Source organism: Euleptes europaea, chromosome 3 (genome assembly GCF_029931775.1).
Source record: "Euleptes europaea isolate rEulEur1 chromosome 3, rEulEur1.hap1, whole genome shotgun sequence".
In the NCBI taxonomy this organism is placed as follows: Eukaryota; Metazoa; Chordata; class Lepidosauria; order Squamata; family Sphaerodactylidae; genus Euleptes; species Euleptes europaea.
In genome coordinates, this window is record NC_079314.1 from 49,795,007 (window position 1) to 49,819,306 (window position 24,300).

Sequence of the window (24,300 nt, forward strand, 5' to 3'; positions counted from 1 at the left end):
ATTGAGTCTTTGAGTTGAATTCAAATGCTGTATTCTAATGTTGTGATGAACCGTGATTTGATCATTCTCTGGCTAATTGATGTCTGAATGCATCAAACTGAGTTCGCCAGCTATAGGGCTTGTACTCAGATTGTATTTATAGTGATTCATTGTGTCATCTGAATTCCTATACAATTTGAATTGCACTGCCCTTGCAGCTGCCTTATCACAGACATTGCAGTTCAGGGCAGAAGTAAGGGGAGGCAGAGAAGAGGCAAGAAGAAATAAGCCAAGGTTTATATGTAATAAGTGGGGTTTGTTATGTATATCTGGTAAATTAACCAAAGTTTGTTGCACAAGCCACAGTTTATTGTGATATCTGAAGCATCTGGGAGGACTACCTCTGCAACTGAACAATGAAGGTGTGGGATGGACTCTGTTGCAATGAAAATGTGTTTCTCCGATGGATGAAGCTCTTTCTTCAACAGAGTAAGGCTCTCAGTGGAAACCAGTCATTGGTCAGAATCCAGTGTGATTGGTTGTGCAGAAGTAGTTCCTCCCTCACTGATATTTGTTAATGGCTGCTCCTAAGTAAAATGGTAATGTGTTTAACTGTTTGGAGAGAACACATGCACCAAATACTCAGATATGAGCTATCCACCATTGTCATCATGACCACAGCCATTTCCCTTGGGCCTCATTTCTGCTCTTAGTTATCTTCCTGAACACATGAAGCTGCCTTATACTGAATCAGACCCTTGGTCCATCAAAGTCAGTATTATCTACTCAGACCGGCAGTGGCTCTCCAGGGTCTCAGGTAGAGGTCTTTCACATCACTTACTTCACTAGTCCCTTTAACTAGAGATGATGGGGATTGAACCTGGGATCTTCTGCATGCCAAGCAGATACTCTACCACTGAGCCACAGCTCCTCCTTCCTTCTTCCACATTTTTCAAAATCCCAATTTCCATTTTTCATTGAAAGTTGAGGAGAGGAAGGTTTGTGAATACTCAGAACAGAGTTACAAGACTGAGCTAAGCGAATACATGACAGTTTTATCATTTTTCGTAATGCCTTCAGTTGCAGAGTTTGAATTTTTACTCACATAATTGAGTTTTTTGCACATACTTTCCCAAAGGTTCTTCTTGAACATTGCCTATAAACTCATCTCGGGGTGCTAATGTAGTGTGCCCTGACCTGGATAGCCTAGGCTAGCCCAATCTCATAGATCTCGGTAGCTAAGCAGGATCGGCCCTGGTTGGTATTTGGAAGGGAGACCACCAAGGAATACCAGAGTCGCTATGGAGAGGCATGCAATGCCGAACCACCTCTGATCATCTCTTGCCTTGAAAACCCTATGGGGTCGCCATAAGTCTATGACTAGACAGCAAAAAATTTTTTAAATATATATATATATATAGTGTGCTGGAATGTGGGCTTTAGCTGCTCCGATGTTCGAATTGACATAAGAACAAATACTTGCTCCTTCCTTTCACCATCTCCATTAGAAGTAAAGTCACTGTTTAATTGGTTGTTTTTTAATGAATCCCAAGAATTACTGCAGTAATAGAATGTTATAAACTTTCCTGTAGTGGACTGTTTTGCAAAGAAATGTTTGGTTCAGGTCTTTACGGTACTAGTGTCTATTTGGCATAAAGGAATAGTAAATAATCACTAATTTGAACATTAATCAATTATGTACAATGTCTGCTCTGCCTCTTTCCCATTTCCTTTATTTTACTTCCCTTCTCCCTAATATTACTGTGCTAGAGTTTTATAACTAGAAAAGTAAATAACCCCCAATCTTGTAAATTTATATATCCAACCCATTTTGGTTGAATTCCATTTCTCCCTTTTCATCTTCTTGAACTGATGTTTCTTGGAAGTTGAAAACACTTACAAAAATATCATTTACTTTTAAAGGTAAGGAATTTCATAACTGAGTTAAGTGACAAGCTTACTTTGTGTGTTTGTTTTGAAGCTTGAGTTATGTTACCTAGGGAAAGTTAATACTTTTAAAATAATGAAAAGGATTTTTATTTCTGTCTTAGTAGCACATGTGAGAGTCTCGCTCTCTGTTGGGACCTGTCCTAACTTTTGAATCACTATTTGTTGAAAGTATCCACGAAGGGAATATTACCAGGATATTCAAAATAATGGTGCAGATAAAAGTGGAAAAGCACAGGATTTGAGCAGAATCCGTTGTCCCACGTTGATTATTGTAATGAATTTTCAGATTTCCTCGTGTGTTAATGTAAATTCCAAACAGTGTTTCTGAATACACCCTGTGAAGGCTAACTTGTTAACAGAATAGTCATGAGAGTATCATTGTGACAAGATAAATAAATTTAGTTGGGCCCATAGAGGCACAGCAAAGCACTAATGTGTAGCGTTTACTATTAGATGCATTACAGAAATGCGGTTTCTTTTACATTTTCCAACTATCAGAGTGTAAATTAAAATTGGATGACATTCACAGGACGAGCTGCTATCATAGTTAAGATGTTGATACATTAGATTTTTATGAGGCTGACCTTGTAGCTATTTGCATTTAATTTAAATTTGATTGCTGTCTGTTTTTTATGTGTCAAGTTGTCTGGTCTGTTAAACTCTATAAGGGTTGATCATTATTCTTTGACTTTCTCATTTGCAGTTGAGATGCCTTCTTGAGTTGTTTAAGAAGGATAAATTTGCTGCACTTCAGTTTCTTAGATTCAGCAACTTTATTAAAATATAAAGTTGGGGAGGTGGGTGATCTACAGTGCATTCCTAAGGAAAGCCACTCCAGTCTAAGCCTATTCATTTCAATGGGCTTAGACTGGAGTAACTCTCCTTAGGAATGTGCTGCTAGCCTCACTCTGCTGTGTTTCATTCCCCCTTCACTCCCACTGCTCATGCATAGGATCGCCTTCCTGTGTGTGGCTTCCTCCTGTAAAGGTGGAGTTTTGATGATGTCCAGGGCTGTGCAGATGCATTTCTGTGTTCAAGGAAGACTAGATTTTCCCATGAGAGGGATCAAAATTAATTGGACCCCATATTTTATAACTTTCATTTAAGGATAATTTGGTGTACAGAATGACTGTTTGTGGTATCTGATTGTATCTTTTTACTAAGTGGTTTAATTTAACGTAAGCTTTTTGCGAGATGATATGTCTTATTTATTTTACTTTTATCCTGCTTTTCTCCCACAGTGGGATTCAGAGTGGCTTACAGAGTAAAATAGATATAAACAATGCAAATGTAACTAAAATTATACAGCCCCACAGCCTCCCCCCCCCAGTCAAATTTAGGACAGGTGATGAGCAATGGGGATATCTCTGCTGGTGCTGGATCTACTGCCATTGCTTACACAGGGCCACAGGCTGCAAGCCATGGGCAAAGAGCTCATGGCTGTGGCCCAGCCCAGGTTCTACATTGCCTGCAAAAAAGGGAGGGGAGGTTGCTCAGCCCAGGTCTTGCACAGATGTTCCCAGGTCCCTCCCTCCTTCTGCAGTTGCACAACTTGGTGTATAGTGATGGCTGCAAGAAGGGAGGGTGCTAAGCGGCATCTCCTTAACATTTTTCCTTATAGGGAAAGGGTTTGGTGGCCTAATACCTGCTTCTATTTATCTCAGGACCGGCACAGGTTTAGGCCTGTTTATTTTTTAATTCCTCATGATGGCGAATATTTTTGGGATGTCCTAAGCAAAAGATCATCTTCAGGACTTTAAGTTTGGGTTGCTACAGTAAAGTTAATACTTTAAATATGCTTAATAGTATTTGACTAGTCAGTTGACCAAACCCATCTTTGGCTAATGAAATAGCCAAGTCTAGAATGACCCATGCAGTGAGCCAAATTTAGACTCTAAAACAGCTACTTAATGTCCTGAAACACTGTAGCCAGAGTTGCAGTGTCCAAATAAGGCTTGTATTGCCAGTGGGAGTAATTTCATATGTTTGTGGCAGAATGTTCTGCTTTCTAGGGAATCTGATCTATAGCATGTGTGAGGATTGCCTGAAAATGTAGCTCTTTCAGGGAAGCAACTTGCTTTTGTGGCAATTCAGTCAGATGCATAAACGTATTGAAGGACATTGGTTTTGTTATCATCTGAAAGAGAACACTGGATCTAGCCTTGGCAAATTTAGGGAAAGATGAGAAGGTACAATATGTGTTGCAGTGAAATAAGACCCAAGTGTATCAAGATGTTCTGTAGGTAGATTTTAAAAAGGCACACGAGCTCTCAAAAGCTGTAGTTTCCAAATGCTACTCTGTTTTTTAAAAATCTGTCTGCTTATGTTTGCTGTGTTCATCCTGTGCTTTCATTGAAATGGTATTTTATAGCTCTGTTGTAAACGTGGTGTGTTATGGAAGGTAAGTTACCCGTTTCTAATAATAATAAAAAAATGCTGACAAAAGGGATCTAGCCTAGCTGCTGTCTTTAAAGGTTGGTTTATTGCACCAGTGTCAAAATGGAGCACTTGGAACACCTCCTTTGTCAGCCTTAAAATAGGCTTTCATGAGTGTGACAGTCTTAGTAAGCATCTCCAGGGGGGTTGTGGATCTGAATGACAACAGTTCTTCAACTGTTCTCGCTTCAGTATAGTGCCCAGTTTGATTGTACTGGTGGAGTAAAGCTCTTCTGCAGTTCCATGCCATCTGTACACTTGGAGTTGGTTTATTACAACTTTTCCAGTTACAGTGACTTTGAAAGGAAGATACAGTGGAGATTTGTACATGTAAGACTACCAAAGTTTTAGTTTCTCAGGATGCAAATGTCGTTTTTCATGAGCTTTGACTTCAGTGGAAGTATTGAAGATGGGGTGAGGGTTTGTAACTGTATATTCCAGATGGCTGTTGCAGTGGTTGTATATAATCTTAATCTGTATCGTTACCAATTTTAAGTATTTCCAGAGCTTTTTTTCGTGACAGTGCTCTCCAGTACTGAATAGCAGCACCTTTTTCGGGGCTCTCATGTTGTTAGGAGGGATTTGGTTGAAATCAGCACAACCTTACGCATAAATAACAGCACCCATATTTTTTCATACTAAAAAGCACTGAATATTTCAATCCCACTTCTTCATTAACTAGGTCCCACAGTTTATAATATCAGTTAATTCAGTGGGGAAGCCATGTTAATCTAAAAACAGAAATCCAGTGGCATCTTAACATATCATAAAACAGAGCTAAAATCATAATAAAAACAAACCAACAGTTGTATACCAGAAAGAATGACAAAGGTAAATGTCACCAAGAGCCTAACAAAAGGTCATGCAGTTGGGCATGAAAAACTGATAAAGTAAGCACCTTCTGAATAAAACTTCTGTTTGAAGTCAATTAAAACCATAGGTGTTACTAATATATCTAAGTAGCTAATATATCTAAGTAGCATCACATTTTCATTATATTTACGTTGAGATAGTTAAAAATAATAAATTACAGTGTTTACAGTGCTGATGTTTCAAAACATAATGCGATTTATTAACACTTATGGCTATGGCTAGTTTTAGGTTATGTTTGAGTTTGAGAACAGTAACCCCAAAATGGATATACCTTTCCATGACTTTTTTGTATATAATGGTTTTAGGTTATGTCAATTTTTGTTCTAATGAAGGTACACACTGTGTGTATATTCCACTGTGAATTCTTGTATCATAAGATTGAGGCATGCAAGGGATGACTAAAAACAGATGTCTGTAGGGGAAACCAACCTGAATATAATTTCTCAGTGGACTACACCTAATTGACCTTTTGAAATTGCAAATAGCTAGGGTCCACAGGCACTGTTGCCATATTGCTAACGTGATATGTGTCTTCTCCAGAACAAAAGGACAGATGGACAAGGGCCTCCAGCTGATCACGTGCTGATCTTCGTAGGTACTTGAAAGCAGAACGAAGTCTTTCTAATTGATATTGTCGAAGGCTTTCTGACTGTATATTACTTTTCCTACACACTTGACACTGAGAGACACTGTCCTTCAGTGTTACTCCTCTGAAGATGCCTGCCACAGCTGCTGGCGAAACATCAGGAAAGAAAATATCAAGACCACGGTCACACAGCCCAGATAACCTACAAGAACCAATGAACTCTGACCATGAAAGCCTTCAACAATATCTTGAACGCCTCTACAGGGAGGAAATATTTCAACAGACCCGGAGATTGGAAACACTTTGGAACAAGAAAGCACATCTACTTTGTTCTTTAACTTTTCTACTGCGATGCAAAGACGCAGGAACCATTCTATCTTTTCTCATAACTAAAAGAATCTTTAAAACTTCACGAGCTAACCGCATTTATGACCATCTAGAACAGGCTCTCTTACAAGAGAGAATTCACACTACCCGCAGAGAACTTGCTGCCACAGACAAGGAGTTGTTTTCCTTGCATATCAATACTAGCCACAAAATGAGAAGCCATGATTGGGACAAGATTGATAATCTCACCTACAGAAAAAGGAACAGGGGTTAACCAGCCATACTTCCAGACAGAAGCAGAAGTTTAACAAATTACAGGAAAGAAGACAGACCAGTCCAAAACTTGACAACAAATGGATTATCTTCAATCTGACAGACCGACAACTCTCACCTGAAAAAACTTCCATCCTAGCCAAGGGAGGAAACTTTGCAGTCACTCCCACCCAAATTCCGGTGGAAGACATCATTGCAAATGTAGAAGCTGCCATTCGTAATCTACCTGAAGAAGATGCTGAGGAAATAAGAGGAGAGACAGCAAGAATTCTATGAAAAGCAAAGCCCCCTGCTAGCAATATAACACGCAAGGAGAGAAACACCATCAAGACCCTCAATGCAGATCCAGAAATCATTATTCTACCAGCTGACAAAGGCAATGATCATGAAAACAGAAGAATACAAAAAGAAGATTGAGGAACTTCTGGACCCTGCCACATACAAAAAACTAAAACGAGATCCAACTTGCAAAATTATCAGGAAAACTAGCATACTGATCAAAAATTCCACTCTTCATCCAGACACACACAGAAAACTATGCAAGACAGAAGCACAACCACCACGATTATATGGACTACCTAAAATTCATAAGGATTCCGTCCCACTCCAACCCATCGTGAACGCCATTGGTTCCCCAACATATGAATTAGCTAGATATTTGACCACCCTCCTACAGGACCACATCGGAAAAACCACTTCTTACATCAAAGATTCAACTCATTTCATCAACAAAATCAGTCCGTTAAGACTCAATCCACAGGATATATTAGTCAGTTTTGATGTTGTATCCCTCTTTACCAAGGTTCCAGTAAAAGACACAATCTCATTGATTAACCAGATTTTTCCTGAAGATATAACAGCCTTATTTCACCATTGTTTGACAACAAGTTATTTTCTATGGGATAAAGAATTTTATGAACAGATTGATGGAGTACTATGGGAAGTCTTCAGTCCAGTAATAGCAAACTTTTACGTGGAATATTTTGAAAAGACGGCATTAGAATCGGCACCTTACAAACCTAGTCTGATTCAGGTTCGTAGATGATACATTTACTATTTGGAGCCATGGTGAAAAAAAATTAATGGACTTTCTAAACCATCTCAATAATATCCATCCAAACATTCAGTTTACCATGGAAAAGGAAACTGAGGGTAAACTCCCATTTCTTGATACCCTTGTCATCCGTAAAACAAACTTTCAATTAGGTCACAAGGTCTACCGGAAACCAACTCTCACAGATTGCTACTTACACAAAAACTGCAACCACCACCCCCGACAGATAAGAGGAATAAGCAAAACATTAATGGACCGTGCAAGACGAATCTGTGAACCACAGTTTCTCAAGGAAGAAATTAATCATCTAAATCACGCACTGCTAGCAAACGGCTACTCCAAGAATGAAATCAGAAGGGCCATTAAACCAAACAAAAATCAGAAAACTCAGGAAAAATAGTCTCCCATAGGAAAGGTATTCTTGCCATTTATTAAAGGAGTCACTGATAGGATGAAGAAACTTTTGAAAAAACATAACCTACAAAAAGTGTTTAAACCCACCAAGAAAATACAACAGATGCTACGTTCAGCAAAAGACAAAAGAGACCCCCTCACCTCTGCAGGAGTATATCGTATACCTTGCAGTTGTGGATAAGTTTACATCGGGACCACACAACGCAGCATACAAACAAGGATAAAAGAACATGAAAGATACTGCAGACTTGGCCAACCTGAGAAATCAGCAGTGGCTGAACATAGACTGACCCAAACAGGACACAGGGTCTTATTCCAAGACACTGAAATACTGGACAATTCTACCAACTATTTTGTCAGATTGCAGAGAAGCCATTGAAATTCATAAACATCAACACAACTTTAACAGAAAAGAAGAGAATTTAAGAATGAATAAGGCTTGGCTTCCTGTCCTGAAAACCTCCAGACTAACAAAGACTACAGCCCACAATAGCCATGCGGATTAGCTTTGGATTCCACATGTTAACAGATCACTTCAGGATACAATTGTTCCATATTAACATACCACACCCTCATTAGCACATTATCTTGATACTTACAGGACAATGCTTAGCACATTACCTTTGATACTTTTTGCAGGACAATGACTCAGCTCAAACCCAACCCCTTCCTGACTCTAGATTACTCTTCCTACACACTTGACACTGAGAGGCACTGTCTTTCAGTGTTACTCCTCTGAAGATGCCTGCCACAGCTGCTGGCGAAATGTCAGGAAAGAAAATACCAAGACCACGGTCACACAGTCCGGATAACCTACAAGAATCTTTCTGATTGAGTTGCTTCCAAAACTTGGGGTGACAGCAGTGGTGGCCCTAAAACCTGGGAGAACAGTTGGGCCTTGCTACATGCTGAGCTTCCATGACTAGATGTACCCTCCCTCCAGACGGTGAGGAGGTAGAACAAGTGATGGTCAAGGCTGACCTCCTGTATTGATGTGATTGTTTCAAAAGGTCCATCCACAAGCACTTCTGTTTAGGATGTCACACTTGTTTTTGAAAAGTTTCTAGATGCACTTGTGAAGGATACTATTGTAGGAAAGTTATATATATGATTGTGTCAAACAGACTATATGTGGTTGCTGTAAAAGTCTGTTGTTAGCAGCCCTAAAAGCCCCTATTATTTAAACACTGTTTTGGAAAGGATCCATCTCTCTGCCAACTTTGGTTGCCTTTATTTCTATATACCTGTGCCGTAATGTTTTCTCTTCTGAGGTATGCGCAATTGTGTGCAGTACTCTTAGTGTGGATGCAGCTTAGTGTGCTGCTTGCTATTTTGTGTTTTGGTCATTTTCCCACTGAATTGTAACTTTGCAACATTCCCACTTAAGTTTTCAAAACCTAATTCTGTGGAATATTTTGAGGAAGACAAGTATAGTGTTTTTTCATTAATGTCAAATGGCAAGGTAAAGTCAATTTAATATAGAAACACTAATTGCATTGGTCTTGAACTCTGTATTTTCCAAAATCATATAAGCAAATTGCCTGTTACCCCATGTCTGGCTTATTATACACTACAGTGCTGCTGCTAATGGAGAGCGTGTTCATATTGCATGTTCACAGTATCACATGAAAAATCCAGAGTGTCTTTATTCCAACTATGTCATTTTTCTCATTGTTACCAAACTTCCTTTTTTAAAAAACCCAATTAAGCAAATTATGATTAATATGGTTGCTGCTGCCTGTATTTTGTGGGCCTATTTACTGCCCACACACTTACTGTGTAATCCTGCTATTGCATAATGCAGTTGGGTATAAATAGACTAAATTTGTCAACTGAAAGCTATCCCCCCCTTAACAATTATACAGGCTGCTCACTTCTTTTAAAAATGTACAGCCAACATTTTCTTATTTTAATGTGTTCAAGATGTTCCTTTTTGTTTAATGTTCATCAGTATGGGGAAAAGGTGACAATTTCTGGTGTTAACTACGAAGGTTTCCACCCATATAGTGAGATGGCAGGCAAGGGATTGCCAGTATATTTCTGTTCTGTACTGGTTCTTTGGGTTCACTTGCCTTAATTATGTTGGTAGTATAAGCAGAATGCTTTGTAAGTACTTTTTGTTGGAATATTAATTTGTTTTCTTGGCATCTCCTCTAACTAAACAGGCACTCATGTAAATATAGGTCAAGGGGCAAGGACTTGTGGCCTTGTTTGTTTTTGCATTTACTTCCTTCTTGATTTCCAAGAATTGGCATAGTCTGCATGACTCCTTGGGTAGTTAGCTCATTGGGAGAGAAGAGGTGCTGAATTAGCATGTAAAATGGGAAACAACTATGGGGTCAAAATGATGGGAAGAGTAAAATGAATTCATTCTCTGGAATCTCTTCTGTGTACTCCAGGATGTGAATGGGCAGTTATCAGCACTAGTAAGGGGGCATAGTCCTCCTCCCATTTGAAGTGGCAGGGAGAGGTATTGTGGATTGTATAAGTCCCATGTGAGGAAGCCCCTGCACTCTGAAAGCTAGAATATTGTAGAAAAGGGTTCTAACATAACTGACTTCCTTTAGCTCCATGTACAAGAGGCCTGCCAGACACCTTATCGTTTCTGTACACGCACATGAATCTGTCTTACACTTAATCGGACCATTGGTCCATCACAGTCAGTACTGTCCACCCAGACTGCAGCAGCTTTCCAGACTCTCAGGTAGAGGTCTTTCACATCGCCTACTACCAGATTCTTTAACTGGACAGCCCAGCGATTGAACCTGGGACCTTCTGCATGCCACACAAATGCTCTGCCACTGGACCACAACCCCTCCCCTCTCCAGCTGAGAATGTCTACTAAAATTTCACATCAGAAATTATGTAGTTGGAGGTAAGGGAGACATGAGCCTAACATCCACCTCTGTCGCCTGGACCCAATACCATCTTCTCTTAGTCACATGGGCAACTGTCCCAAAAAAGCAGTGTTTAGAGCTGCTCTCTGAGCAGTTTCAAAAGAGCACTGTAATTGTTTGTCGGCTACTGAAGTTGCTTTGGGATCAGCTTGGATTGTTGTTCAAGATGAGATAAAGAATACCAAAGAAGAATACTTAAGGTTTTGGTGTGGGTTGGCCTATCTGAGTAGAAGACAAAGAAATGAGGGAGAAGAAAAGGTTATTTTATGTCTAATTAGGTTCAGTGTTGAGAATAATTGGCCTGTGGAAATTAAGGATGGTCTAGAACAGGGTGTCAAACATAAGGCCCGTGGGCCAGATTCGGCCCCTTGAGAGCTCTTATCTGGCCCACGAAACAGCCGAGGCAGCCACTCTTGATCTGGGCTATAGAATTATGGCCCAGCCTGACCAAGTGACATTTATGTCCTATCTGGTCCTCGTAACAATTGAGTTCGACACTCCTAGTCCAGAAGGATAGTCATGTTCTTAGTAAGACGAAGTATTAATATTGGAAGATGGTGTATGGCAGCAACCTTTTATACTCAAGGAGCCAAACTACCTTAACTTAAAACATTTCATTTTCTTTTAAAACAAGTCATAGTGCTCTACTGTACAGGAGAAGGTGAGGTACACAATCAAATATTTTGCCAAATTAGTTTATTTTTGTGACCATTTAAATTGTCATCCCACTTAAATTCCATTCTGAGGTGGGAGAACTCTAGGAGTTCTGTTTGAAATACAGACCAGATTGTGAGGAAGGTTGTCAGTCAGAAATAGACATTTCCCAATTATTTGTTTTTCCATTATATGACATGTTTGAAAATGAAATGATGAACAAATGCATTCTTGCTTCCTCAGATAACCTTTTCTCCCTTTATAATAGCAACATTACTATTCTAGAACCAAAGAGCATATGTTTCAAAAAGTTCAACCTTGGTCCCATATGTAGGTTGGAATAATAGCATATTGTGGGAACAAATGCAAAATAAGTGTGTGAGTAATGGTGGCAGCAGCAAAACAGAGTTGATCGAGTGCCAGAGGAGTTTTTCAGATGCCAGCATTTAAAGAATTATGAAGGGGTAGAAAGCTAATTGCAATTAATATAATTACGAGGAGAGATATGTACTCCAGAGGGAGCCACATGCTTCAGTTTTGGCACATACATTCCTCTCTCTTCCCTGCTCCATATAGTTATAATTATCTTTTTTCTAGAATACAGAAGCAAAGAAGTGGTTTTTGCTATGGAAACTGGAATTTTCTTGCACCACTCTTGTGTCTAAGGATAAAAGACACTAGTTTGTTTTGGCAAATGGCCTACCCCCTCTATCAGATTTAATTATGGAAGAATGAATAGTAAAGAACGTTTTCTAAGCAATAATAGCATATGTATTCATTTCCATGGCTATAAGTTTACTAAACTCTTTTTCAAAAATCACAGAACATCTTGAAAATAAAAAGTAGTTCAGTGTAAACAAATGTTTGTTTTTGCAATAGCTTAGTTTTGTAAGGTGTGAAGTTGTTAACCAGCAACATTTTTTTCCTGTTAATAAATTGAGTTAAACATCTGGTGAATCTGCAGCATTGCTAAAGTTCAATCAGGGCACCGTTTGGAGTGATTGGTAGGCACTATTACCCATGGTATTCCAGGTTTGGGTGTGAAGCAAGGGAGCTTGGGAACATTCCCAAGAGAGGCTGCACTTCAGCTACCAGGAGGAGAGAAGGCAGTACTGGGACCTATGTGCACCTAAAGAGCAAGCAGGGTCAAAGACTGCCAGTATTAGCCACCTTGGGTGTAATGGCTACTTCAGGAATAGAGACCTCCTTGGGAATAAAGGATTAGTGTGTGTGTTGAGTGCTGTCAAGTCACTTCCGAGTCATGGCAACCATATAAATCAATGCCTCCAAATGTCATATAATTAACAGCCTTGCTCGGTTCTGGATAGATCTAAATTTTATATCATACTACTTTCTGAGGAGCTTCTAAATCACATTTGGAGAGTTATGACTGTACGGGAGAAATTAAATAAGATGTCCTAATTCCTTCCTGTACCTACCCACAAGTTGCTCAAAATAGCATTTTTTTAAAACATAAAAATTAGATAAATGTCTTAAGAAGTCAAACATTCTTCCTTTGAACTCAGGTATAGCAACCACCTCATAAAAATCTCAGTGTTGTGTAGAATGCAGTTAAAATGTGTGAATGATGTTTATTTGTCTAAGCCTTTTACATTTCTAAGCCTGTATACCTTTTGTGGAGTCTGCTTTTAAAGGTATGAAATGATATGAATTATTCAATGTTACCCTGTCAGGTTTAAAACAACAAGCACGGGGCCACTTTGATAGTGCTGTAGTGAAACGTAGCTACTGAAGCAAATGTGTAGGTTATGAGAGTAAATGTTTGGTTTCCATTTCCCTTTGGATGTAAAGGCTTTTTTAGCCTTGAAGATCAGTTCAAATCCTAATCAGTTAACAGACCTCTGTAACCGTGGGCCCAATATTTTGATAAAGGTCAAGGAGCTGGTTGTAAATTTTTGTCATGTACCATAAAGGAAGAAATAGAAATCTTCAAGAACCTTACAGATGAGCCTGATCTGCTCCCCAAAGAACTGGCCCCTCACAGTCAAATTTAAGATCTAGGTGGATTATAAACACTACTGGAATGCACATTAGCCAACAGACTTGTTTGGGATGCCTCTTCCTCTGCTGCAGATGTAGATGGTTAATTCACTAACACAGGGGTCCCCAACATGGTGTCTGTGGGCACCATGGTGCTCACCAACACCTTTTTTGGTGGTGCCTGCCAAGTATTTTTAGAAAGTGGATGGGGCCAGGTAGGGCTTTTGCCCAGCAAGGCTTCTGACCGACTGTTAAAGGTTTGATTGGCTGTGCATATTTTTTAAAAAGTTTATTTGGCAGTGGCTGCCAGCACAGAAGAAGAAGAAGAAGAGTTGGTTTTTATATGTTGACTTTCTGTACCACTTAAGGAAGAATCAAACCGGCTTACAATCACCTTCCCTTCCCCTCCCAACAGACACCCTGTGAGGTAGGTAGAGCTGAGAGAGCTCTAAGAGAGGTGTGACTAGCCCAAGATCACCCAGCTGACTTCATGTGAAGGAATGGGGAAACCAACCCGGTTCACCAGATCAGCGTCAACTGCTCATGTGGAGGAGTGGGGAATTAAACCCAGTTTTCCAGATTAGAGTCCACCACACAGCACAAGGATCTGCATTGTGTTACTGAAGTTAAGCTGTGGCAATCATGTTGTGGCTGGCTTTGCTTCCTATGTCAGCCATTTTGTTACTGTGCCCACTGTGCTGTGTCAGACTTCCAGGCTCAAAAAGGTTGGGGAATAACACTGCTTTTTGGTGTTGGCAAAATTGTGGGCAGAATCATATACAAGAACGGCACAAATCTGAATGGTGTCAAGTTCTACCTTTTCACAGAATTTCAAAAGTTCTCACACAAGCTCAACAAGGTTGGGGACTTCTGCTTTAATGGATTCTGTGTCAGAGCTTCTAGCAACATTGACTAATAATGCTGAAAGCAAAAGTAGTGTATCCCTTATGCTCTGGTTCTAACTAAAGTGGACATTGCTTATACGATAGTGGTTACAAACAATTGCATAATAACAGAACTCTTCAATATATTTTTCCCAAATGGGAATACTTAATTATTTTTTTTGGAAAGAAGCCAGGACATTTTGAGAAACCAGTAAATAAGTTATTGCAGCCATAAAAGGGTTAGCTTTGTAGTATTTAATTGAACCTGCTGAAGTGTTGTTTGTATCTTATGTTCAGTAGTAATTAGCGCAGATTGATTGCAAAAGTTTAATATTGAGGAAAGTAGCAAAATGTAATTCTTGACTGATTCCCCCCTCCACCACCAGTTTTGTAAACATATTTATAATCCTAGTAACAGTATTAACAGTGACTTTTGGAATAATGAGTTTCTGTGTAATTGGGTTATGCTAATGAAACACCGCCTGTTGCTGTGTGTTTCCTTATGAAAAATTAAAATACAAATTATGATTCTTTGATTTCATTGTTCATTCTAAAAGAGCTTTTCACTTATCCAAAGGTGCTTTAATCAGCAAAGTATCAGCAGTGAAGTATATCTGCTTCTAGTTCAGTGGACCTAATGACATCTAAACATAGAGGACATAGAATTGCCCCTCTTGCTTTTGTGTAGCACAACGTTTGCATCCTCTCCCATTGTGTGAGTCAGTATCACAAACTCAGAAAAGGGCATTTTGTACCCCCCCCCCCGTTCTGCAGACGCATTGAATTTTGAAATGTTTTACAAGCTGGATGTTGAGAATGAATTGGAGAATTTCATTCAGATCAGCATATACATGGCTTTTGAAATGTCTTTCCTTTTAGGCCGGGAACTTAATATTACTGAAAACGTATAGCTGCTGCTGAAAGCCAGAACCTTCAGTCATTTCCTTCTTTTCCTCTCCCTTGATAATGCCTAGTAAAACAGCAGGCACAACATTACACACGGTGTGAGTCTGCTTGTCACCACTCAACTTTCTTGACTGCCGCTGGTGAGGGTAGAGAAGCCCACAAAGCACAATATCCTGTCATGCATTTCATAGCACTAGGCATTGCTAGTGGGAGGGAGGAAGAGATCTGCTGTTTTCGGCAGCAGCTGCTCAGAATGGCCACACTTTTTAGCCTGAGTAAGCCAATTAAAAAAGGATGGTTGGTTGGGGGTACATTTTATTAATATGTCATGTTAAAGGGCTTTCTTCTAATCTGGTTTAAGTAAAATCTAATGCAAACACAGCTACTACGAAAAGGAAGACTAGGGTCCCTTAATGCTCCTGTGTGCCATGAAGAAAAAGAGGGAGTCATCTTACATTGGCATACTAACTTTCACAAATGTACAGTAGCAAACTTCCTGTGTATCACTTTTTTGAAATGGGTGGGTCATCTTACGTTCAGAGTCTTCTTCCTTTTGGGTAAATATGGTAATCTGCTTGCTGCGCATAAAACCTCTTTTTTAAAAAAAACTCGCCTTTATCTTGCATGTTTTTCAAAAGGACCTCATTACTCATCTTTTCAAAAATAATATTTGTAGATGTGTTTTCTTTTATATGGCACTTTCAACTTTTAACTTTTTTTAGTCTCTGAGTAGATTGGGAGAATTATCTCTCAAAATGAACTGCAAAAGCATGTTCATTTCTTGGTGATGGCTATGTGAAGCTGTTATAAGCATGTGTGACCGAGCCAATGCAGATTTAAACAACTGATGCAAGCAGTTGCGAATTCCAGTTTAAAGTTGACTATTGTGAAATTCTACTCAGGTATAGGAAGCAGTATGGGGAAAGGCCTTAGTGAGCAAAAGGAATGGAAGTGAAAAGAAGTGAGTGCATTCATAAAGGTTGACAAATGGGTTGGAGTCAGATGAATGGCTAGAAAGACAAAGATGATGGTGGAAGATCTTCCCGTCTGATTATGAAAGGCATGATCATGGCTTAGGCTGTTGTGCTGCTCAGAAATGTATGAATCCAGTGGTGGCTACATTTGCTTCTAAGAATCCATGGCAAATTGCTGCCCTCTGGATAATGTTGTGTTTCCACAATGGAATGGCTTTGCTTGCCTTTCTGTTCATTTAGGATGGTTAGATGCCATTAGGGAAAAAAACCAGGACTCTCCTCTATTTATATTCTTCCTGCTATAGAAACAGAGGAGAGCACATTGTCAGTCAGACATCTGAAAACCTTACTAGGGTGCTCAGCAGAGCTTCAGCAGCTTGTTAGGATTGGAGACTGTCGGGCTTTATTCCTCCATTTTAAAATGATTCCTTATTTAACTTCTGTTCCAGTGACTGTTTTCAAAGCCTATGCCATTGTGCCTCTCTGCAATTTTAATCTTTAATAAAAATGTTGTTTGTTTAGAACTATTAGCAAGAACATTTGAAAAAGCCAGGTAATAGATTTATTGCAACCAACCAAAGCAGCACAGAGTGCTATGCAAGCTTTTGAGCTCTCTGGAACTCTTCATCAGTCAGGATCTTTAAAAAAAATTGAAAGGGGGAATCTTAAAGTCTTGTCTGCATCCTGGGTAGAATTCCAGGTAGACCTGAATAAGCAGAATAGTGCTGGGTGGAGCTGGGTTATCCTTTTGGCCTTCTGAGAAGGAGGAGGTATGGTAGCAGCTTCCATTTTAAATATAAAAACCATTAGTCGATTATACATCTCTCTAACACGAAATAAAGTGTACAGCTCCTCTAAAAGACTGGAAGCAGAGGAAAAACATGGTAGCTAACAGTACTAGAGATTGATTTTCTTCTTCTGTTGATCAGTGGCAGCCAAAGTGGATAATATCTACCATGGATAGATCTCTGTTGTGTTAGTTCATGTCCTTTGAGAGAAGTCTCTTGATTCTCCTTCTGTAAGTTACACCCACAGGTAAAATCTTTAAAAAGCAGATTTCAAAGTCTCTGGAGTTCATTGTATGTAGCCTTCTGTTTTTCGAAGAATGTGCAAGAGAGAGAAAGAGAGCTCATATGTGATAAAGATCCATCCTCATACACCCGTGGAGTGGTGTTTTGTGAAAGAGAATTATAAACTCCTGCTGAAACAGAGCTTTGAATTGTGCCTCATGAATTTAATCTTCAACAGAGCAGTTGCCTTGCTAATAAGAATTAACTAAGCCCCAGAGTTGCTTTCACAAAGCATGCGATTCCAGCAACAAGAAGCGGAATTTATCTTTCACATCTGCCAGTAATAGTGGCCATTCTGGAATACTGATGGAAAGATTATTCTGTGAGGCCTGTGCGTAAACAAACACCTCGGTGGCAATCCCTTCCATGCTTACCAAGGAGCAAGCCTTATTGAACTCAGTGGAACTTACCCCTGAGTAAACCTGTTTCACAATGCATTAATAGTTCTTGAAACCAACCCAAAGTCACTCATTGGTTGCCTTCCGACCCTTTGGTGTCAGAACGCTGTATCGATGCATTACAAACTGTAATTAATTCCCTTTTCATATTGTTGCGCCGCCTCTGGAAAATGTATCTCGTTAGAGCCTTTCTAAATGAATTACTTTTCTTTGCTCAGAGGAGGCTTTTCACCAGAACAGATAATATGCTGTGAAGGAGTAAACAGCAGCTAATGGGGAGGCTCGCGGCAGCCGCAGCACTTGGATCAGTGCGTCACTTTCTTCATGTCACAGCCATTTTTCTTCAGGCAACTATTTTGCCATCTTCTACACTTACACAGACAGCACAATGAGAATAGCCACAGGAAACTGAAGAAAATGAGAGATGTTACTGTGAGACATTGTAATTGGGGATTTTTGTACAGTGGTGTCTTTCCCCCCTCCATCCAGATATTGACAAAGATGCATGTTATCCCCTTAACTTTTCCCTTTCAAAAAGCCTACACACTGTTTAATACTTATGCTGCAGCCTTTTGTGGATGGCAGTTTTCAGTGTTGCTTACAATGACCTGCTTGCTAATAGGATTATATCGCACGTGTATTTGCCTTAATAACATCTCTCTTTTTTTCTTTCAAAATTCTTCTTTATTCTCTGTTCTTACCCGACCAATATGAATTTCTGACAGTGTTCCCCACAGCTGATGCAGCTTTTTTTTTTTTTTTTTGGAGATGCAATATTCTGTTACTGTTTGATTTGTGGCCCCTATAAATAAACTTAATATTATATGTAGTATGAAACAAAGTATTTTAATGCCATTTCATTCAGTTAGGAATGGTAACATTCCTGTAGTATTGAACGTGAAAATACATCGGTTATTAAATTCCCTGTGGCAGAATGGAACTTTTAGCTTTCCTTCCCCTTCCTGCTTCAGTCTGCTGTGTTCCCTGAAATTCTGTTTTTGGTAGTTGGCGACTGCTTCTGCAATGGGGAAAAAAAACCTTAGGAGCCCAGCCAACACATTTACAATTTTGAGAATTTCCTTGAAAATAAGTATTATATGACATGTCTTTTTCTGTTCTTGTTATTGAAGTGAATCAAAATTAGTTTTGTTTTGTGATTTTGGTGGCATTCCTTGAGGTAATTGGTGGGATGGGATTTACTGCCCTCCCATTTTCTCTTTAATGCTGTACACTAGCTTCTTAACTATTGGTCAAGTTGGGGTTGTCATCTTCTTTGTATCAAGTCAGACAATTTGAAGCTTCCCTTTGTGAGTGAATCCTTTTGCCAGGAACAGGAAAGTCTCACCTTTAGACTGTTGCCTGTTATGCACTTGTTGGAGGCTCAGAAGCCCTGTTGTAGCTACACTTAATGAGATAATTAGCAGAAGGGAAATCAGAAAGTAACATGCTATTCTGTTCTGGCACAAACTAGAGTTTCCTTCCTGTTGGGATTTGAAATGTTGAGGTTTGCCCAGGTTTCTAAGGCCAGAGGAATATTGTGTGCAAGTTTTAATAATTTATCCTAAACATATGTCCAAAATAAAAACAGTCTGGCTCTAAAACTTTCCTGTGCAGAATATCTCAAAATATCTAAAACCATACTTTCTTAACTGTCCACTGAGAATTAATTTACAGTTAGTGCCTTGGCATAATTAGAAATGGTGAGTGCCCAGTCTTTGTGTTGCTGAAATACTGGTAGTCTGGAATGGTGGAATGTCTTGATTGATGACAATGGTAGGGTGTTTCCTAATGAGATCCATATTGGAAGGTAGGGTCCATACTGCTCATTACAGGACTGATTCTGTATATAATGCATAAGGCCATTATAAGAGCCCTGCTGGATTAAGCCCAGGGTTATTTTATTATTTTATTAAACTTATAACCCGCCCTCCCCAGCAAAAGCTGGGCTCAGGGTGGCTCACATAAATATAAATTGTACCATAAAACACAATAGAACTGTTAAAACCATGATTAAAACCAGCCCCGTAAAATCGATAAATAAGCAATAACATCTGGTTTAACATCCTGCTTCCAACTGTGGACACCCAGTACAAATGGCATTGCTAAGTCGGCTGACTTCTTGCTCACCTATTTGTTTCTGTCTCCATAATGTGGGTGCTTTTTTGTGTGTTTTCATTGGAGTGAGTTGAATAGCTGAAGCCTGTAGCTACTAGATCAGCTTTATGCTCAGGTAGTTAGTGAAGCAATGGTTCCTGTTCATGTTCTGTGAAATTCTGTTCTGGCCTTATCTGTGGAAACAACTTTGTTCAAAGACCTCAGGCAAAGGCCTGAATCTCCTAATGGTGTGTTATATTTCACTTTGCATTAACATAGAAGCAGGGCCCGGCTAGATCCCTGAATCTTATTAGGCCAAGCAAGGCTTCAGAGAGGGGGAAGGCAGGAGTGTATGAAATTCCCTGTAGCCAGATTGCTGGAGAGAGGCAGGAGAAGCCAGGCTTTCCTGTTCCATTTTTCTGTCACTGGGCACAGCTGCTATGATCTCAGGCTTCAGCATCAGCTAGAAGCCTATCTAGTAATCCATAATAGTTTGTTTTAACCCTTTGCTTGGCTTGAAAGTATAGTAAGTGCAGCAAGAGCACTTGCTAGCATTTCAAGTCAAGCAGACGTTTAACGTGAGTGGTTGTGGATTCCTAGAGAGGCTTTATTTCCTCTTTTCCCATCATGGTTGGGAAGTGTCTTTAAATGCATAGGGGTGGAGCAGAGGGAATCTTTCCATTGGTTTGACAGCCTTAGGGCAAAGAACTGCCCATAACAACCAGAGAAAATATTTCTTTCCAGTTGGAGGTAAAATTACGTATGGATGCATGAAACAACAAACTGTTAACAACATAATATTGTCAAGAATTAAGCTGCATAGAGTATAAACCAGCTCTTGTCCCATGGCCTAGGCTCTGTTGCTGACTTGAGGCTCAGACCTGTGACTGGTGCCACTGATCAGCAGTCATTCTAATAGGCACTATAAACAAAATTCCTTATTTATAAAAACATAATTTTGGCATATCAGTAGGCAGAAGTTCAGGGAGGAAAGCATGCAGCTTGATTTTGTTTAATTTTTCAAAAGTATCAAAAGAATAAGCTGGTTTTGCTTCTTCAGTGTATGATTCAGTGCTGGTTCCCAGTGTTTTTCCAGTAATCCAGGCAAAGGGGGAAAATGTAACCAGACCTTTATGTACTCCTGCAGTGTGGCTCACCAACTGTTTGATTTATGGGCATCTGTTAAGGTATCAAGAACTCTTCTGGTGTACGCATGACATGAATACATTTATTTTCTTGGAAACTAGTATTGACTAAGTCAGAGATCATCATGTTCTCCTTGGGAACATTCCTAGATTGTTTGCTACCCTGTTGATGAGACCACTTGGTTTTGGTTACTCTCTTTGCTGTGAAGCCATCTGCCAAAAGAAGAATTTGCAAGTAGATGATCCTGGGAAAATGGCCAAGCCGTAGCAGTCTGCTAAAGTCTTCTATAGACAAAAAATTGCATAGTAGTAAACAAGCATGGTATGTGGAGGAAGCTGCTGCTGTATCATGAACCTGCATGAAATGTGCACTAAAGTGTGTGTACTTGGGTGAGACACACAAAGAGTCCTGCCTGTCATGTTGCCATCTCTGTTCAAAGTATTGTTCCCATTATAAGAACACTTGTATGTGTTTACCTGGTAATCATCTGTTTGTCATTTCACTGTGAGGTGCCCCTTGAGAATGTTTCTGCTTCTTTGAGTAACTTTGTAGTCCAAACTTGGCATATAAATGGTCTTCTTAAAAGTATTATGTTGGACAAATTTGGAGGGTACAGTGAAGAAGGAGCCAACGTCTCCTGATCTTTGTGAAGTCCTGTCTTTTCAGTTTCATGTGCCATCCTTCAGTAACTTTTAAAGGCCCTGCTGCCTTTCTGATATCAGGTGTGCATGGACTAAGTGAATTATCTATTAACATCAGGCATCATTCAGCTTTTTCATCATCAAAAGTGAATGTTCATTAACACTTGAAAAATATTAAATAGCATGCAACTAAAGTAATGCTTTCAGTACTCGATAAAGGAAATACATCCTTGACATTTGTGAAAAAGGTCGGTCTATCTTATCCTTGAGCTTTGTGGGGTTAACCTTTTGTTTTATGTTCTTCATTGACATGTCTTTTCTCCCTTTATCAAACAGAAGAAGAAGTGGAAAATTTTGATGTTTCCAGTCTGCCTGCCGAAGCACTGCAGAACATTGAAGCTGACAGTTTCTGGTGCATGAGCAAACTGCTTGATGGCATTCAGGTAAATTGATTTTTCCCTCCTTGAACCGTGTGTGTGTGTTAACCGGTTAGTGTTCTGTCCGGGAACTGCATTAAGGGTGTTGGGAATAAAGGATACACGTGATGGGGAATAGATCCCACTGTACTGGGAAATTATTAACTTTTTGTTAATATATTTTGTAAGTAAATGTATGGCGTGTTGTTTTTTAGATTCACTGTACTCATTTTGATTGTTTAAAATAGTTTGTGTATCTCATGATCTAGGCATTTTGTGAACCATGACATCACAATAAAGCAAAATAATAACCTTTCAACCACAATAGATAACCTGTATCACCAAAGCTCATAGTAAAACCCAGATTAAAATGCAAGTATGCTTCTGGTTCAGGATGACTACTTGTGAGCAGGGGCAGATTGGGGGAGTGGCCTTGGAAACTGGCCCCAGCCCACCTTGATCCCTGTTCTGCCCCCCCCCCCCGAGGGTTTGACCAGACATGCTGGGGGATTGCTACTATGGAAGAAGCTGCATCCTCTTGACTAAGCGCTGCTTATACAAGCTGCCTGCTTTTGTCTGAAGTTATCTACCTGGGTAGGTTGATGGGTATAAAACCAAGCCAGTTCTAAGACAATTGACAGAACAAGGCAGCTTGATATAGCAAAGATTAAAGTACTGGCTGCTCTTTAAGTTTGGAACTGATAAAATATTGTGTCAAAGGGTACGTAGGAAGGGTATCAGATCCCCTCTATGTAGTGTGTTCGGTCCATGTACCAAGTTGTGAGGGAAAGTCTCTTGGTTTGCATACTGAGCCACTACATGCGATTGGCTTATTGCACTGACAGTAGCCTTTGATGGCAAATATGATGTGTGCATTGGCCCACAGCTGTGCTGATGGGCAAGAAAGAGTAATTCTTGTGTGGATAAAACACAGGTGAAATTTGACAGTTTCTTTGTGTGTATGCAACCATGTGTGCATGGATATATGTGCAGATAGAACTTATTTTACCTTCAAAACAGGAATTAGTTTGCAAATGTGTTTTAGAACCTTATGAAAGAAGGGAATTGCTTCTATCCTAAGCATCAGTGCCTGTATTGTTAAGTTATTGACAATTGTACCTTTCCATCTTAGCTAACTGCTGTTCCCTTTCAGTGACTGTTAAAATATTCTCTTTTCTTTTTGTTACCATCCCTCTCAAAATTTCCCTCATTGCTAAAAATAGCTTCTACTTATCAAAAGAGGTGATTTTTAAAAAATGCCCTGTAGAAATGTGATAAGGATTTAAGGATGGGCATTGGGCTCAATATGTGGATCATGCAATGAAAGCTTAAGTGGGGCTCATATTCTGGTATTCTGAAACACTGAAATGAGAACCTGGATCTTACTGTTTGTTCTAGGGCACAGGTCGCAAAAGTGCGGCTCCTGAGCCACATGCGGCTCTTTGAGCCCTTGAGCGTGGCTCTTTCCAGTCCCACCCAGCTGGCCGGCGGGGGTTTGAAGCGCTTCCTGCCCCTTCCACCTTCCCCGAACTTCCAAGGGCCCTCCTGATTTCCAGCCCTGCCCCTTTCCTCTCCGGCGGGTGGTCTGGTCGAGGGGCCATCTGGTGTCAGTCCGGGCCCGTCTTCCCGCCGGCCGGCCCGAGAGCTACCTCCCCCCGGGGCCTCCTCTAGGCCGCCCCGCTTTGGCTCCCCTCTCCCTTGTTGTAAGGGCCGCCTGGTGCTGGAGCTGTCGGCGTCTGCACGCCGGCCCGCTGGGGCGTTGCCCTGCCCCGAGTCGCTCCTGGCCTCGCCTCTCAGCCCCAGCATGCTGGCCGGGAGAATGCCTTTCCGGCCCGCCCTCCTGTCAGGGATGGCTGTCGGGGGCCCTGTCGCTCGCCCTTCCCTGCTCAGCCCAGCATAGCGGCTTGGCTCCGTCCACGCCGCTCTCCCGCCTCGCTGCACCGCCTGTTCCACGGGCTCGGAGGTAAGTGGGGCACGGGGCACGTCAGTGTCTGCCTGGGACAGTCCTGGGTTGGGTCTTGAGGGAAGGTAGGAAGGAGCCAAGGCGGCGAGGAGGAGGAGGTCTTGGATTTTCCACTCAGATGCACATTTCCCCCATCCAGATTCTCAAAACTCTGCATGTGGGTTATTGGCCATTTGTGAATGGGAGGTTTTGCATTGGATTTGCCACTCAGATGCACATTTTCCCCATCCAGATTCTCAAAACTCTGCATGGCAGTTATTGGCCATTTATGAATGGGAGGTTTTGCATTGGATTTGCCACTCAGATGCACATTTTCCCCATCCAGATTCTCAAAACTCTGCATGGGGGTTATTGGCCATTTGTG

General features: G+C 40.4%; 1 protein-coding gene across 1 annotated transcript in view; it reads left to right on the top strand.

The window, feature by feature from the left end:
- The window catches only part of TBC1D22A (TBC1 domain family member 22A), a 123,748-nt gene that overhangs the window by 52,586 nt on the left and 46,862 nt on the right, over positions 1 to 24,300 (top strand). The window contains exon 9 of the mRNA XM_056846693.1: positions 21,894 to 22,000. Within this exon, the coding sequence (XP_056702671.1) occupies positions 21,894 to 22,000 (107 nt within the window). The remainder of the gene's footprint in view (positions 1 to 21,893; positions 22,001 to 24,300) is intronic.